A 12,955-nucleotide genomic window follows, 5' to 3' on the forward strand; every position below is an offset into this window, starting at 1 on the left:
ATAAGCACCTAGTCTGCTGTATTTTAGTATAGCAGTTTGAATGGACTAAGACACCTGCTTTTTACATTTTCTTCCCTAGAATTAAAAAAAAATCAATATAATAATGGCCTATATGTGGATAATTTCTTAAAATTGCAAGTGAGGTTTCATTGATCTTTATACATGTTTTTTGGGTGCTTTTTTTTCTACAGAATACATTTATCGGACTTCTGCTCGGCCCAGGTGAGAAAGGCCCACCTGAGTCCTGGGTGAGAGTGTTCCTTGGTTCTTTGGGGCTAGAGGAATCCTGAAATTGTGGATTACCCATATATACTTTGAGACATGCTTTAGATGTTTTTTCTGGAAGCCTTGCAGCTGCCCTAAAAATTGAATGTATTGTAGAACAGACCTATGGCCAGTGGTGGCAGAGTCTGCATAGAACTATGCTTCGTGGTGTTCTGGGAAAAACCTTTCGACTTATTGGCTATACTATTCAATATGGCTGTATAGCTCATTGTGCTTTTGAATACGTTGGTGGTGTTCTCATGTGTTCTGGACCATCAATGGAACCTACAATTCAAAATTCAGATATTGTCTTTGCAGAAAATCTTAGTCGACATTTTTTATGATATCCAAAGAGGTGACATTGTCATTGCAAAAAGCCCGAGTGATCCAAAATCAAACATTTGTAAGAGAGTAATTGGCTTGGAAGGAGATAAAATCCTCACCAATAGTCCATCAGATTTCTTTAAAAGTCATAGTTATGTGCCAACAGGTCATGTTTGGTTAGAAGGTGATAATCTACAGAATTCTACAGATTCCAGATATTATGGACCTATTCCATATGGACTAATAAGAGGACGTATCTTTTTCAAGATTTGGCCTCTGAGTGATTTTGGATTTCTCCGTGACAGCCCTAATGGCCACAGATTTTCTGACGATTAGCAAGCATTTATTCTTTTGATTATTCTCTCCAAGTGAATTTATTATTACCACTGAATCCATGTACTTAACTAATAACTATTTGCTACTTATTTTTAGTCATTTGTAATTGTTATATGGAAGAATAAACAATACATATTGTAAGTGCTATTAGTTCCAAATACATGGGTAGAAATGTAATCCAAGAAAAAAATCTAAAGTTTATGATAGATATAAAAATATTTTTAGGGAAAAAACCTGGATGACCACCTCACTTCTGGATTTTTGGTTTAATAGTTATAATAAAAGTAATCTTTTCTTAAAAAAAAAAAGAATACATTTATCATAGTAGGATTTCTGGGTCAAAGTATATGTACTTTTTTTAACTTTGCTAGGTGCTGCCAAATTTACTTTTGCAAAGGTGTAATTATGGAGACTCCCACCAATAGTATGTGACTCTCTGTTTTTCCCTATCCTCATCAACACTGGAGATTACCAAACCTTCCCAATTTGATAGGGAAAACAGTGACTTGTTTATTTTTATCTTTTTATTTTCTTATTTTTTAAAAAGATTTTATTTATTTATTTGACAGAGAGAGAGAGAGAGATCACAAGCAGGCATAGAGGCAGGCAGAGAGAGAGGAGGAAGCAGGCTCCCTGCCAAGCAGAGAGCCCGATGTAGGGCTCGATCCCAGGACCCTAAGATCATGACCTGAGCCGAAGGCAGAGGCTCAACCCACTGAGCCACCCAGGCACCCCTGATTTTTATCTTTTCAATGTTGAGTGATGTTGCATACATATTGTATATCTCTTTTTTTTTCTTAATGAGCAGATAGTTAATTTCCTTTGCTCTTTTGTCTCATTAGTTTAAAAGGATTGTTGTGTTTATTAAGAAACTAGACCTTGGGGTGCCTGGGTGGCTCAGTGAGTTGGGGCCTCTGTCTTCAGCTCAGGTCATGATCTCTGGTTCCTGGGATGGAGCCCTACATCGGACTCTCTGCTCAGCAGGGAGCCTGCTTCCCCCCCGCCCCCCACCTGCCTTTTTGCCTACTTGTGATCTCTCTCTCTCTTTGTCAAAAAAATAAACAAAATCTTAAAAACCAAGCCAAAACAAAACAAAACAAAAAACAAAAGGAAAAAGAAAAAGAAACCAGACCTTAGTCAGATAGATATATTTCAAGAAATTTTCTTCAGTTTTTGTGGTTGGACTTCGTTTATGATTTGCCTCATATTTGCCATTTTTTAAAATCTAATTTTTATTTTTTGTAGGCATATTCATTAGTCTTTTCCTTTATGATGGCCTGAGTATAATGCCCTATGCTGGCAGTAAGAACACAAAGATAGCCTTCAGAAAGAGGGAGAGGTACAGATTAGTTACCATTCATTATGATGGAAACAGTGGGTCACCTGAGATTTCTCTATAATCATAAGGAAAAGTAGTACAAAGAGACTTATTTTTTCTGCATTGGGGTGGGGGTGAGGAGGTATTAGAGTAAAGGATGGAGAAGAGTTGAGAGGAAGAACTTCTCCAAATACAGCCTGGTAAGGGAGTAGGAAAATAGAAGCTAAGTTAGAAGTGAAAGGAGTAGCTTGTTCTTACCTTTCCAAGCTCAAATTTGGGGTGTGAAGATGGCTATGGGTGGGTGCAAAGGAAGGTAACTGCAGGTCTGGCTTAACTACCACTTCTGGTTCCACGATCTCTGATAAGTTGGTCTTTCCTCTCTTCTCCATCTCTGTCCTCTTTTCCCTGCACCTTAACTCTAGTCTGGACAATAAAAATAATCGCATTCCAAAGAAGACACTTTGCCCTTGCCCTGGTATGGGTCTTGCTCTGAGGACCAGTGACTTTGGGGTTCTTGGGGAGGGAGGTTAATGATCCTTGGAGATGGACATTGATATTGTTATGCCTCTTCCATTCTGGTCTTACCAAATGACACTTCTCACTGAAATGCCCAGAGAGAGAAGGAGAAACATTCAAGATATAGAGAGACTATGAGAAGGGGTCATTTGGAGCCCTGGCAAAATCCTGCATTTGACCCTGTCCTTTCCTTTTTAGAAGATGATTTCTTAATTTGGACACCACCCTTTGCTTCTTGTTTTTTTCCTAGATTTCTGATCCTTGGGCATTTTGTAGCTTAGGCTCACTCTACTAGAGGAAAAAAGAGAAGGTACATTTCACACCAAGCACACTTGCCACTTTACTAATCACTCAAGAAGTCAATGTGTGGCAATAAGCCAATGCTAATGCCTTAGTAAAGGTTTGGGATTACGTGTGAATTTGGGATCAAGCTAACATCTGGGGATAGAGGTGGAAATAAAGGCAAGAAGGAAGGAGATGGGTATGGCAAAGCAATAGTGGATGGAAATGAACAGAGGAGCTTGGGAGGTGGCAGCCTCTCTGCTTCAATCATTAGAATCACACTGGCCATAGCAGTAGTGAGGTTCCTTGAGAGAAGAGAGGTGTCACTTCCTAACAGTTGACTTACAAAACTTGTGGGGCAGTTCATTATCCATTTTGAACATAGGGGTTAAAAAGTAAGGGCCCAGTGAGTGAGAGAAAATCCCTGCTGAAGAGGGCAGGAGGGCTCAGCGTGTCCTGGGGACTGTTGTGAATGCAGACTTTTTCCAGGCTGATTAAATGGAATTAACTCCATGGTCTGGGATCTTACAACCTCCTGTTGCTCTCATCTCTCCAGACCCTTGTTTTACCTCTTCAGAGCCTCCTGGAACCCTGAGGAATTTATTAATGAGGTCCAATTACAGGAAATTTCAGGTTTTTAATCAACTCTGGATGCAGGGCTGAAGGGTTCAGCTCAACCCCTTTGAGAAAATGTACATTAAACAAGATTTCAGATGAACCACACATTTGATTTCCCTGCTGTTTTTCCTTGTCTAGCCCACTTCCCCTTTCCAATCATCTGTAGCCTCTCTACCCCGCTCCCCCATTTCTCTTCTGCCCTCATCTTCCCACCCCCAGCTTTCACACAGACAAGTGGAGTTCAACTGCCCCTCTTATTAAAAATGCAGGACAAACAGAGCAAAGCAGACTGATAGCTGATTTCTGTCTAAGCCCTCCCCAACCCTAATTTGTGGCTTTCATCTAGGTATGCTGGAAAAACTTTTCATAGCCATTTCCACCCCATTCAGTGCTAGCAAACAACCTTTGTTTCCTCTTCAAGGATACTTTTGAAGACAGACTAGAGACTTGAAAACACTTGGGATAACTCTTTAAACAGGTTTTTCAAACACTGGTGGACCAAAACAAAGGAGGTGGGTGGGAGCATCAGCCCTGAATAATGTTCTATTTATCATCCTGTGTTGCCTCAGGCCCTGTGCAGCTTGGATTCTCCTGGCAAGTCTGTGAAAATTTTGTAGACTTCCGGGGCTTCGTCTCTGCAGAGGCTGCTCCTCACCCTGGGAGAGGTGGGCCTTCCACCAGCTGTTGTGGGAATGGCATATCTGGCATTTCAGCAGCCACTTCCTCCCCAGGGAAAAGCCAGGACTCCACCCTGTGCAGTTTCACAAAGTGATGCTGTGGCCCCTGGGAATGCAGGAGCGTTGTGAGCTGTTAACATCCTCCCAACTCCTGTGGGGCCTGTAGGCTCTGCTCAGCTGATTAAACATTCTTCATCTGGGGAAGACATTTAAAGGGACCATTGCGTGGCGTGGCCAGGTTTTTCATAGTTGGAAATTCCCTTTAACAAGGTGGGAAGCCCAGTTTAAAAAAAAAAAAAAAGAAGAAGAAGAAGAAGAAGAAGAAAAAAGAAAAGAAAAGAAAAGAAAAAAGCCAAAGCAACCTGGAAGTTTGGCCTTCAGAGGTGTCAGCTTCAATCCTGCCTCTTAGATGAAGTCATCCTCATCTGCTTAGCTGTCAGGGATCTCTTTAATAAGCCAAAATTCTTTTGGTTGCAGGTGACTGGAAAACAACTTGATCTATATAGATTGGACAAACAAGGGCATTTGTCAGCTCCTGAAATCAGGATGGGACTATAGGTGGGTCTCAGGATAGAATGGAACCCATGTTGTGTTGAATCTAGCTCATACTGTTCTTGAGAGCTGATTGTTCAATTTGTAGGAATTTTGTGAGCCTGTTAATTACAGCCATTATTGAAAGTTAAATTATATAAACTCATTATTAAAAATTTTACTAAACATAAAGATAATACATTCTAAAAACTCATCACTTCCAAATTATTTTACTGCATTTTGAAATTTCTGTTCTTTTGAGATTGCTTAAATCTTTTGTATCTGTGTGATAGAAACATTGTATAGTGGTAGGTTGTTTCTCATCCCTTCCCAAGGTTTTCTTTCTCTCTCTATATATTAAATGTTTTATCTATTTGACAGAGAGAAAGACGGCATGCACACAAGCAGGGGGAGCGGCAGGCAGAGAGACAAGCAGGCTCCCTACTGAGCAAAGAGCCTGATGTGGGGCTCAAGCCCAGAACCCTGGGATCATGACCTGAGACGAAGGCAGATGTTTAACCAACTAAACCACCGAGGGGGCCCCCATCCAACTCTTTTTTCAATGATGTTGTATTGAAAGCTTGAAATTGGCTATGGTTTAAGCCACAGATATTCACAAATGTTGCAGATTGGGGCTTGATCTAATGCTTTGCTGATTGTCCAGAGTCTAGACTTTAAAAAGTGATGGGTAAATGTTGATCATGCAAATCCAATGGCAAAGTATGTCATGTCTGTTTTATTACATTGTGGATGTCAACAAAGAATATGAGAAAATATTCTTTCATTTTTTTGAAGACTATTCTCTGCTATCTTTGATCTAGGACAGATTTGCAAATGGCCACTTACCTGGAATTTGTATGTCACTAGTTGTCTCTGGCTGGTAGGAACTTTATTGCTTTTATTGCCTGTATTTTACTTGGGGAAGAAATAACTGTAATCTGCTCTTCACCATACTGCATTGCTTTTCTTGTGGGTGGGAAAGAGATTTAATTGGGGATTATCTTGGTGCCCTTCAAATCCAAGCCAGCATCTATTTCCAAAGAGTCAGGCAGCAAGTTTGGTGTGTGCACATTTGTCCTTCTTCGGAGTCTTTGGCCCATGGCCTTTATCATCATTGTTGTCCACTGATGCTGGCAGACAGACTTGGCCCTCTTTCCCAACCTGGGTCATGAATAGAGCAGTTCATGAAGTTCTTGTTCAGAATCCTGATTACAGATTATGATCTCTGTGAAACTCCTTGAAGGAGAGCCGTTGCTGCTGGGAAGGTGTTAGTGAGCCTGTAGTTTGGCAAAGCTGGTAGAGTGGGGCAGGGGAATGACATTACACAGGTCATGCAACCCAGCACTACTGAATGGGTCATTGCACCCATTACTCTGCCTCCATGGTATTTCACTGAAACCATTTAAAGAGCAGTATATAACAGGAAGACTTAAAAAAACATAATTGTTTTTAAAAATACACATCAATGCCTTATTGAAGTCTTTGCTTCTGTACTAGAAGTTGATTTCTTCTTATTTGGTTTTCTAGATATACACACTGTGTATCAAAATCACTGTGTTTGAGACTTGAAACTTCCTAATTCTCCCTGTTTATCTTTTTTGAGCAAGATGAATAAGATTTTTTTTTTTTTTAATTTTTAAGTGTCTCCCATAGTGATTACAAGGCATCCCCTTTCAGACATTTGTTTTTTGTCTTTCAGATACAGGGTTTGTTCTAATTTTTCTAATATGTTTTGTGTGTCCTTTTTTGAAAAGTTAAAAAAAAAAAAGATTTGGCTTCAGTGAAATCTTTCGTATTCTCTCCCATGCTGATTTCTCTCTTCTCTGAAGTTTTAAAAACTATTGTCAGTGCTATATAATTTATTTGTTTCTATTTGTTTCCTATGTGGATCTCTTTTCTACCCTTAACCGAAGTGTAAGCTATGGAGGGCAAGGATAATAACTTCTACTTTTCTGTCCCTTAGAAACTACGGAAGTGCCAGAAAACAGTTACCATTCAAAAAGAACTTCTTGGTTTGTTGGATTATTGGCTAATAGCTATAAGAAGTCTTCTTTCTTTTAATGTCTACACACTTCTGATTTGCTTTTTATCTACTAACAATAGGAGAAATCAAATGAAAACTTGATAGAATTGTGGACAAAGTAAGGGTAACAGCCCTGAGTGATATTCTGAAATATGTCTTGAATGAAATTCATGACTATTAGACATAAATGTTCCTAATATCTACTTTGCCTACTCAGAAGCTCCTCCCAACTTTTGTCCTTACTCTTTGGTAAGTACCATGTTTTGAATTGATTGAGGTTTCTAGACAAGTTCTGAGTAAGTGGTGTCACTGTCATGGCCAAAGAAGTAAATTAATAACTTAAATTTTTAAAATTAATTTTTTTTAAAGATTTTATTTATTTATTTGAGAGAGAGAGACAGTGAGAGAGAGCACGAGCGAGGAGAAGGTCAGAGAGCGAAGCAGACTCCCCATGGAGCTGGGAGCCTGATGCGGGACTCGATCCCAGGACTCCAGGATCACGCCCTGAGCCGAAGGCAGTAGTCCAACCAACTGAGCCACACAGGCGTCCCTAAAATTAATTTTTAAAATTCAAGTATAATTAATATACAGTGTTATATTAGTTTCAGGTGTACAATATAATGATTCAGCAATTCTGTACATCACTCAGCGCTCTTAACTGTACTCTTTTTTTTTTTTTTAAAGATTTTATTTGTTTATTTGACAGAGAGAGATCACAAGTAGGCAGAGAGGCAGACAGAGAGAGGAGGAAGCAGGCTCCCCACTGAGCAGAGAGCCTGATGCGGGACTCGATCCCAGGACCCTGAGATCATGACCCGAGCCGAAGGCAGCGGCTTAACCCACTGAGCCACCCAGGTGCCCTCTTAACTGTACTCTTAATTCCCTTCACCTATTTCACCCATCTCCCTTCTGGCCACTAGTTTGTTCTCTATATTTAAGAGTCTGCTTTTTCATTTATCTCTTTTTTCCCTTGTTTTGTTTCTTAAATTCCACAAATGAGTGAAACCGTATGTTATTTGTCTTTTTCTAACTGACTTATTTCACTTAGCACTATACCTTCTAGAATTTTTTTTAACACTTTGAAATCCAGGGAATAGGGATTCCTTTTTTTTTTTTTTTAAGATTTTATTTAATTATTTGACAGACAAAGATCACAAATAGGCAGAGAGGCAGGCAGAGAGATAGAGGAATGGGTCTCTCCGCCTAGCAGAGAGCCTGATGCAGGGCTCGATCCCAGGACCCTGGGATCGTGACCTGAGCTGAAGGCAGAGGCTTTAACCCACTGAACCACCCAGGCACCCAGGGATTCCTTTTGATTTTAGGGATTCTTGATTGATAAATGGTTTGCCTGCGTTTTTGATCAGCTATGAAAAATCTAACAAAAATTTGATATTTATAATGGAAGGTATACAATTTTGTCTTCAGATAGCTGAAAAGACTAAGTATGTGCCTCCTAAAAATAATCCAAACAAATTCAAAAGGATAATAATATATTAAAGTCTATACAACATTAGATTTTTTTAAAAACAAATCTCTGTAACTAATAACTTATCATTTGGTATTTTTAAAAGTGTTAAAATCCGTAACAGTATGTCTTTATATACAGATAGAGGATGTAAGGGACTTAGATAATCAACCTAGGTTTTCTAGAGGGTTACAGTTGTGCTAGTATAAATCTTGCATACCAAAGGATTAGCATTTATATGAGATTATACTGGACTTGTTTTTATAGGCAAGCTAAGGTGGTTTGGTTAGCGTGGGCATTGGATATATACTTCTTCCATAACAAGACAACTCCACTAACATTTATTTGGTGTCTGCAATATTCTCATGCAGACTTTCAACCAAGTATTAACCAGATAAAACATTGCTTAGTTTTAAAGAGCCAATGGAAAAAAAAAAAAAAGATCCAATGAAATTAGGAGTATGAAGAATGACATGGTCTTATACTCTGAAGCAGGCATTTACTGAATGGCTACTGTGTGACAGGACGTATAATATTATCTTATATTCTTGATTATAGATGAACAAATTGAAGCTCAGAGAGGTTAAAATAATTTGTTTATTTTATTTATTTATTTTAAAAGGTTTTATTTATTTACTTGACAGACAAAGATCACAAGTAGGCAGAGAGGCAGTCAGAGGGAGAGGAGGAAGCAGTCTCCCCGCTGAGCAGAGAGCCTGACACAGGGCTTGACCCTGGGATCATGGCCTGAGCCCAAGGCAGAGGCTTTAACCCACTGAGCCACCCAGGTGCCCCTAAAATGGTTTGTTTAAACTTTGGTGTGTAGTCATGTCTAACTCCAAAGGCTGAGCTTTTCTTTTCCTTCTACTGCCTCTAATGGGACTGAAACTAGTATTTCCTGCCCTGATAGGATCCTTCTTCTGTTAATTGGGTTGGGAGTGGAGCTGTGCTCTGGGCAAATAATGTCACCCACAACTACATGGGATAGAGACTGAGGGCTCAGATCTCAGGAATGGCCCAAATGCCTTGTAGATGGGAACTCTAGCTCTCTAACTTAAAATCATTTTGAGAGAATTGGCACTGGTATTAGCAAGAAGTGCTTTGAGCTTTTCAGATGAAAGACTCTAGGTGAGTATAAAGTATGGCTATTAAAGACTGTCATGGAATTTTATATGAAGGAGAGTGCTTACTAATTATAAGATAGCTACTCATTTGTAGACTTGCTTTTTAGTTTAATCTCTCATTGATGCTATTACAGGGGCTAGAAAAGTGCCTAAAGGTTTATGATCAAGACTCAAAAGCTAAGTTTGCATGTCTTGGTTAGACCTATCTGCTTAAAATAATAAAAATAATAATGGTCATTATAATAAATCCTGTTTACACCTTGTCTTTGCTAGATGGCTTCAGAGTCTCTGCAAACTTTAGCCTTTAGTAACTATATTAGTTCACTGGGCTATGACTTATCTGAGAATTTGAGAACATTTTAACAATAATAGGAACTGACAGGACCACAGAATTAGTTAGGCTTCATCTCTATTTGGATCATACCTGTTAGGGGAGTAGGAGAGGGGAAAGCTGAGTATTATTTTTATGTAGCCTAGATGGCCACAAATTTTCTAGCTCCTTTTATCTTCCTAGCCAGTGCTGGATCAGTCCTGGAGGTTGTTATTATAAAGTACCCCCAAGTTAATGTTTCCCTTTGTCTATTGTTTATTTTTAAATGACCCAGGCAGTGGCTCAGAAAGGAATGCAATTCCCATAAAACATTTTCCCACATTAAACAATTAAAAATTGGGGGAGGGGGATAAAGAGAGAGAGAGAAAGCAAGAGAAAGAACTTGGGAGTTTTTCCTTTATGGAAATTTGGTTGGTATTTTTCTTTTGTGGCTATAAATAGAAAGCCAGTGACAGGTTAAATGCCATGGTCACCGTCACAGAGTAGAGGAGAGCCAATAAACAGGGATTGATATGGACTGACTGGGTCATGATGTGCAGATAGCACATGTTTTATTAAAATCATTCATTAAAAGCCACAGTTTGATTTTTTTTTCCTGGACTCTGGCTTCAAAGACCATCCATATATGATCTGCCATTATTTGTTTTACTCCCAGCTGTTTCCACTTCCTTTTCTTATAACTCTCACTTGAATATTAAAAGATGCAGCCAGTGTGCTCCTCAGTCACTTACCAGCCTTGCCCATGCTGTGTTAATTAAGATAATGATAGCTCTTGCAATAAATTCACCTCCAATTGTATATTGGCTTGAATACAGTACACTTGTTTTTTTCTTGTTAATGTTGAGTCTAAAATAGATGTCTTAATAGTTAAAGTAGGTATCCTAATTGATAAAGCTCTATCCTCCGGGCAGTGTTGTAGGAGACTGAGCTCCTTTTATCTTGTGGCTTCATTATCTTCCATAAGTGGCTTCCTAAGTCACCCTGGGCATGAGCAACCAACCTTCAGATGGGAAAATAGCATGGAGGAATACAAGTGGAAGATTTTTATGTAACTGCCTGTGGAAGTGACCTATAACATTCTGTTCACGTTAGTTTGGCGAAAATCTGGTTACCTGGCCATACCCAACTACAAAGGAATCTGGAAAATGTAGTGGGTTGCATGTCTAGGAAGAAGACAGCCTGGCTTGGACGTTTTCTTCAGCTTTTGGTTTCCTTTTCCTTTCGTCAGTTCTTCAGGGACCCCTTTACTGCTCCTGTTCTTATATTCTCTCTGTGGAAAGTACAGTTGACTCTCCTTAAGTTTCATTTTCTTTTTGTTTATTTATTTACCTATTTTAAAAACTGTGGCAAAATATACATAACATTAAAACTTCCCATTTTAACCATTTTTAAGTATATAGTCCAATGGCGTTAAGCTCATTTACATTGTTTTTCTGCTGTCACCACCATCAGTTTCCAGAATCTTTTTCATCTTGTAAAAGTGCAAAACTCTGTATCCATTAAATATTAACACCTGTTTTCCCCCTTCTCCAACCCCCACCATTTTCTTTTCCATCTCTATGAACTGATCTTTTTTATCTTATTCCATAAAACATCACACTGGCTTACTATATTAATGATGTTATACTGACTGCATCTGTAAACAGGAAGTATTGGTACTTAATTTTTCCCCAAACTTTATTGAGATAAATTGACATATCACATTGTGTAAGTTTAAGATGTACAGGTCCACTTTCTGTGGGAGGCATTTGGTACTCAGCCTTTTCCCATCCCCTAAATGCTGCATCTGTGTTATCCTGGATTCCCTCTCTTCAGTCTCTTCTCGTATGTATCTTCTGTCTCACAGGAGAAAAACTAAGCACCTGTCCTCTTACATCAGCCTCCCCAGTGCCCAGCTGTCCCCTTTCCTTGGGTATTCCTCTCACCTTCCCCTGAGAACTTTCTGGTGTACTTTATGCCTCATTCATACTCTATTTAGTTGCTCCTTCTGCCTCATTCCCCCACATCCTTCCTCATATTCTGCCTACCTTCTCCCCACTTAACTTTTTAATCCCTAGTTACTTTAGGGCTGGGGATTTAGGGGCTTTAGGCTGTTGGTCCTTTTACTATCCTGATGAATCATAAGCTTCTGCCTGTGATCTCCCAGACCCTCTGAGCTGTTTCACTGCAGTTCTTGGTCCTAACCACCATTTAGGTGATACCATTTACATAACACTTTTGAGCTGACAGACCAGTTTCTCACTTAATATTGTATGAATCCTGTAAGGAATCTGAAAGATAAGTATCATTTGTGTCATTTCACTCAAGTGGAAACAGATCTAGGGAGAAAAGTGATTTTCCTAAGTGGCACAGTATATACAGGATAAAGACTTTAGCTCAAAGCCCATCACTCCCTTGAGTTTCTTGGAGCTTAATAGTTTTTTTCCACCTAAAACATTTGTCCTGGTACTTATTCCTGCTGTCTCCATTTTTGCACTGATCCAGCCTCTTAACCTCTTCTGTTGTCTCTGGCCAAAACCTTGTAAGTCCTTCATGCCCTGCCTTCACATCTTTAAACTCAAGACTTCTCAGAACACAATGGAATGGCCCTGGAAGGAGCATATGCTACACGGCTGAAACTCTGAATGCTGAAAAGATTTGTTGACTGGTTAATTTCTTTTTCTTTTCTTTTCTTTCTTTTTCCCTCTTTTGCTGGAAGAATGTGAAATTACAGACATTTAACAAACAAACAGATGAGTACATAAAAGATCTATCCATCAAACAACAGGTTTTGAGTCCCATCTAGTAACTTTTATGATTGAAGTTGTAAATGATGTAAAGAATGAATGAGAGTCCCTGCTGTCAAGGAGGCTTAGAATAACAGACGAGATAAGACTAAGATCCAGATAGTGCTGATGAAACATGGAAAATGATAGTGCCAACAGGAAGTACAACATTCACCTGTTACTTCAGATGATGACTAACAAAAATATAATCAGGTAGAGAGGTTAAAGGTCCTGCTTATGAAGAAGTAGAAATTTTAACTGGTGTTTACCTTCGTTAATATAGTTATTAACTTGACAATTAATATAAACACCTACTACTGGTTTGCTGCTACATATATGTCAAAGAACATAATACATGCTGTTCCTGTCTTCAGGGAACTA

General features: G+C 39.1%; 2 protein-coding genes across 7 annotated transcripts in view; both read left to right on the forward strand.

The window, feature by feature from the left end:
- ANKRD55 (ankyrin repeat domain 55) overlaps nucleotides 1-12,955 on the forward strand; it is a 537,753-nt gene that overhangs the window by 79,548 nt on the left and 445,250 nt on the right. The window lies entirely within an intron of this gene.
- LOC122889453 (mitochondrial inner membrane protease subunit 1-like) lies at nucleotides 213-969 on the forward strand. The gene is given in 2 exon segments (XM_044224605.1): nucleotides 213-599; nucleotides 601-969. Coding segments are annotated over 2 exon segments (501 nt in total). The 5' UTR covers nucleotides 213-422; the 3' UTR covers nucleotides 925-969.

The sequence above is a fragment of the Neovison vison genome, chromosome 1 (genome assembly GCF_020171115.1).
Source record: "Neovison vison isolate M4711 chromosome 1, ASM_NN_V1, whole genome shotgun sequence".
Classification (NCBI taxonomy): domain Eukaryota; kingdom Metazoa; phylum Chordata; class Mammalia; order Carnivora; family Mustelidae; genus Neogale; species Neogale vison.